This window comes from Trichoderma evansii (genome assembly GCF_050947405.1).
Source record: "Trichoderma evansii strain SZMC 28006 chromosome Unknown GGI43scaffold_50, whole genome shotgun sequence".
In the NCBI taxonomy this organism is placed as follows: Eukaryota; Fungi; Ascomycota; class Sordariomycetes; order Hypocreales; family Hypocreaceae; genus Trichoderma; species Trichoderma evansii.
The window spans coordinates 39,439-45,009 of NW_028145156.1; the positions used below are offsets into that span (position 1 = coordinate 39,439).

General features: G+C 34.2%; 1 protein-coding gene across 1 annotated transcript; it reads left to right on the forward strand.

The window, feature by feature from the left end:
* Positions 1 to 628: 628 nt before the first annotated feature.
* Positions 629 to 3,539, forward strand: GGI43DRAFT_389039 (uncharacterized protein; the record flags this gene model as incomplete). The annotated part of the gene is made up of 4 exons (XM_083204140.1): positions 629 to 934; positions 994 to 1,441; positions 2,021 to 2,202; positions 2,277 to 3,539. The coding sequence occupies 4 exons, from the start codon at positions 629 to 631 to the stop codon at positions 3,537 to 3,539; spliced, it is 2,199 nt and encodes a 732-aa protein (XP_083055039.1).
* Positions 3,540 to 5,571: the final 2,032 nt, after the last annotated feature.

The following is a 5,571-nucleotide window of genomic DNA, read 5'->3' on the forward strand; positions in this document are numbered from 1 at the left end:
GCTAGATGTTATTTAGCTATTCTAGCTATATCTGCTGCTATAGAAAGTGTTTTTTCTATTTCTAATAATATTATAACTGAATTAAGAAATAAGCTTAAGCTTAGTCTTGTTAAGGAAATAATATTATTAAAAAGCTGGATTAAAGATTTTAAAGAGCTAGAAAATAAATATATAGAAAATAGTAATATAAAATAATTAAAATAAAAGATTTTTATTATCTTAATAAAAAATAAAATTAGTAACTAATTTATTAATAAAATATAAATTTGTTTTTAATAATTAATTTACTAATAAAAAATGAATTTGTTTTTAGTCACTAATTTACTAATAAAAAACGAATTTGTTTTTAGTAACTAATTTGCTAATAAAAAACTAATACTAATAAAAAACAAAAACTAATTTGTTTCGTTTTTTGTTTTTTTGTTTTTAATAACTAATTTACTAATAAAAAACTAATACTAATAAAAAACGAAAAACGAAAAACGAAATTAGTTTCGTTACTAAGAAATTAGTTTTTAGTAACGAAATTAGTAACGAATTTACAACCCTGCTTCTACGGGACGGCTTTGGGGTTACTGCAATTACAAGAAACGAATCAACCGCCACATTTCCCCAAGGCGTTGTCGTGATGCGTGTCGACTTATCGTCACTAGAGTCGATTCGGAACGCTGTTGTAGGGCAGGATGCCGTTGTTTCGTTGACTGCTTCTGCAGGGACAGCGACCCAGAGAACGCTCATTGACGCGATTATTGAAGCCCGTGTCCCGAGGTTCATACCCTCAGAGTTTGGTCTAAACAATCGCAAATATCGCGATAGCCGGATAGGGCATTTTCTCAGAGAGAAAGTCAGTAACTCAGATTATTTGATCGAGCTGTCCGAAAGACATAAGTGGTTCTCTTGGACTGGTTTATCCACTGAGGTTTGGTTGGATTATGTAAGTTGCTGTTTTCGGAAACAATGTCAACTGTGTTTGTAGGTCTAACGAATTTCAAGGCACTGGAAAATGGAATTTTTATTCTAAATGCACGCAAACATGAAGCGATGCTTCTCGACTCTGGCAACGAGACTTTCTCAGTCAGCAGCCTCGACTTCGTCAGTAACGCCGTGCTAGAAGTGCTTCGCCGCCCTGACAAGACTTCCAACAAGTACCTTAGCATCGCTGAGATAACAACAACCCAGTCTGAGGTCATTAAACTGGCAGAAGATATAAGCGGCATAAGGTTCGATCATTCTCAGAGATCAAGCAAGGAGTTATCAATTACACTAGATGAGAGACTGGCAAAAGGAGACAAAAGCGCCTACATAGGTCTTCTGGAGCTTCATTTTTTTGCGGACGGTGCGGGCCATGCGTTGAAAGACGAAGATAATGCCAACGACCTTCTGGGCCTTCAGCCTCAAAGCTTACGCGATATTATTGAACGGGCCTTGGCCTTTTATGGGAGTAGGTAAAGGATTAGATCCAGACTGCAGGATATTCTCAGACCACCCTATAGATAGCTAGTAAACACTTTTCTCAGAGAATCAACTTCTCTTTCATCTTTTCAGTTCTTTCATATTTTATTATGTGAACCATCTTTGTTACAGTCGATCTGGACCTTGTGGAAGTCCACACACGTACACATGCCCAGTGGGACACTGAGACAGGGGGGGAGGCCCGGCACACGAGGAAGCGCTATATATGTGTGGACAATTTCTGGAATATGATGGCTTATTTGGCCATGCCAAGGTTCGATTCGCGCATTTTGGTGTAGTAGATTATGTTGTCGTTGGAAGGGACTTCGCCGCCTGAGTATCGAGACGCTCCTTGGTTATCTATCAATTAACCCAATTCGAGAAAGCGCCTACAAACGTAGTTTCTGTAAAGTTTGCACTAATAGTGCACCTTAAATAGCCTCAGAGCTTAGGATTGTATACTGAGTAACCTGCCTGCTTTAGCTAATAAGACTGGCCGGGCCGGACGTGCCGGCATCCTGGTGTTAGACTTTGTCGCGTCTGACAAATCATCCTTCACTACCCACAGTTGCCCACGCCCTAGGTAGACGAAATCTCCGTTTCGATCGTGGTGCTGCGTCCAGCTTGCCTGACATTGGATTACCTCGTGAGCATCCCATGGATACTAGTACTGATTCCCAGCCAAGTAGTCACGCAAAGCCCAGAGGGCATCCACGGGAACCGCGAGAACAACATGACAGCACTCTCCAGGTAATTCGGTGCTTTCTGAGGTTCAGCAGGATGCTTGAATCGCCCAGTTTCACTAACCAATCGTGTTTGAACAGGTTCGGAGGGAAAAGAATCGTCAGTCGCAACGGCTGTTCCATGCTAGAAGGGTTGCCGAGTTGGCACGACATGCAAATAGGATTTATCACCTGGAGGCAACACTTGAGAAACTAGGCAATACCTTTATCCAGCTTGCCGACGAACTTCTAGGCTCCGGTTTACCAAATGTTGACCCAGCTTTAGGTCACAAAATCCATTTGTCGCTGCAGAACGCTCTGTCTCTCATCAAGGAAAACGCCGACGCGACTGCATCGTACGACATGGCCAAGCGGAGTAGTGCATTACCGCCTCAACAACAGGAAGCTGCCGCTGATTCCAAAGGCGAAAACTCTATACATGAACACCCCGGTCGTGTTAAAGGTCTACAAGACCACACCGAGCTATGTATAGAGTCTAGTGCTGGGAACCTTCTAATATCGGATGCCACCACTGCTCATCATCGGTCCACTATTAGAAATATTCTCGCAAACTGTGAGCCATCGAATTGCTTCAGCCTAAGCTCTGCAAATGTATTTGGCAACGGCTGGATGCAGGTTCCACGTGTGATTGAATCTCTCAACTCCCACGGATCCGTCAATCAGCCTCGTCAAGTCTCGATGAGCCTAATGGTGGTCAACTCAGCTTTGTATTATGCATATCGCTCTCTACATGAGTCATTTGACCCGTCAAATCCTATTTTTCGATATGCCCTTACCATTCACACCCGAGAAGAGCTGCTTTTTAATCTGCGATGGTTCCTCGGGCCTGGAAACGGCGAAATGTATCGCCTAGCCAGCGTCACTTTCAATACTCTGCCTCTCAATTGGCCTTCCGAAGTGCCATCTTTGCAGCCAATGATTGACCCAGAGATCATCTCTGACGTAGATGGTCTCAATACCGACCATCCAGCTAATGAGGGCGCGTTTCTCAATGCCGACCAAGTTACATCGTACCTAAACTTGGAGTCACTTCGATACGTCAGAGACGATGTTCTTGAGTTCATCATCGACGATTCTAATTATGGTGGATTTGGTTCTGGTTTCTCCGGGGAATATTCCAAAGTTCCGTCTTATTTCCTCAATACAGATTTGTTCTTTCCATCAGCTGCTAGAGCGCGTTTGAGTAGAGACGATGTTTCTATGGCAATGCGGAAGTCAAGCATCTTTATCTCAAAGTCGGCCCTGTTCAAAAACGTGTCAAATATCTCGCTCTGTCTCAGCTATGGGCCCGGGTTCCGAAAGGACTACCTCGAGGGAGCGCTCTTGGCATCAATCATAGGTTGAATGGCCGGGGTTTGTTTCGAACTGTTAAACTGTTAAACCGCTCGGATATCACTGTTAGGGTGGCAATTGATGAACGGGCATGACACTTTTACAAAACGGGAATGATCTCATCCGGGCATGGCTTTTATGTCTTCTAATTGCCAAAAAAAAAAAAAATAAAATAAAATAAAAAAAAAATAATCATCTCCACAGGTACTCCTAAACAAAAGCAGTAAGCTTTCTCTCTTAATACCCTTCTAGTTTCTTTATTCTTATGAGGGTTCTAAGAACGGCCTTTTATACCCTTATAGCTAGCCAACAGTTATTCCTAGAGGGGTGCTCAGGCGCTGCGTTTACCATACCCCTCTATATATACCCAGGCTTACAATCCTTTAATCTATAGCTTAAAAAGGCTTTTACTATTCTTATATCTTATTATTCCATATTAAGTCATGGTATAACTTAATAAAAAGTAAAGGTGCTAATACAGGTGCAGGGGGTATAGCTTAATAAAAGAGCTCTTTTATACAGCTTAATAAAATTAATTAAGCCCCCCTGCTTAAATTTAAATTATATATATATTTAAACTTAAAAACTTTAAAATTCCTTGTATAAAATAAATTAACAGGCCCTATCCTATTATTCTACTACAAGTTATAATACAACTTAATAAAAAGTGGAGTAAATATAAAAGTATTAACACGGGTGCAAGGGGCACAGCTTAATAAAAGCGCCCCCTTACACAGTTTAATAAAGCTTATTAGCTTTCCTTATAAACTTATAAACTTAAAAACATTAAAATTCCCTGTATAAAACTAACACCCAGGTAAAAAAAAATTAAATTATCTTACTTACTACTATTAATTATATAAAAAAAATTTAACTTATAAACTTATAATAATAAAATTTAATTATACTTAAATATAATTTTATTTTAATTTTATTTTATTTTTTTTTTTTTTTTTTTTTTTTTTTTTTTTTTTTTTTTTTTTTTCCCTTTTCTTATTATTATATTATTATACACTAGTAATACCTGCTAGCTATATAAAAAAAACTTACTTATAATAATAAAACTTAATTATATTTAAATATAATTTTATTTTAATTTTATTTTATTTATCTTATTTTATTTTTTTTTTCTTTTATTATTATATATTAATAATACTTATTAATTATATAAAAATAATTTACTTATAATAATAAAACTTAATTATATTAAAATATAATTTAACCCTGTATTATATACTAGTAAAATAAATAGTAGCTATAGTAGCTATTATAGCTATAATTTTTATCCTAGTAATTTATATAATACCCAGGGGTAATTTCTTATATAAAAAATACTTATTTTCTTATATATCCTCTTTTTAAGCTTATACCTGCTTTTAAGCAGTAGTAGTATTATTTAATAATAATAAGTTAAATATAATACTAGTTAATATTATTATAATAAGCTATATTACTTTTTTAAAATATTAAAATATAATATAATAAATAAATAATATTATAAAAGTAATTAAAAATTAATTATATTAAAAAAAAAAGGAAAGGCTTTTATATAATACTAGTATTATTTTTAAGCTTAAGCTTATTTAATTATAAGCAGGTAAATACTTATTATATAGTTTTTAAGCTAGTAATAGTAGTAATAATAGTAATAATAATAATAGTAATAATAATAGTAATAATAGTAATAGTAATAATAATAGTAATAATAATAATAATAAGCAGTTTTTATTTTATATTAATTATTTATATAATATAATAAGTAATATTATTAAAATAATTAAAAATTAATTATATAAAAAGAATATTTTTATTATAATAAGTTTTATTACTTTTTTAAAATAAATATTAAAATATAATATAATAAGTTATATTTTTTTTTTTTAAATATATATATTTTAATATAATAATACATTAATAAAAGCTTTAGCTTATTATATATTAATAAAGTTTTTTTTTTTTTTTTTTTTTTTTTTAAATATATATATTTTAATATAATAATATATTAATAAAAGCTTTAATTTATTATATATTAATAAAACTTTTT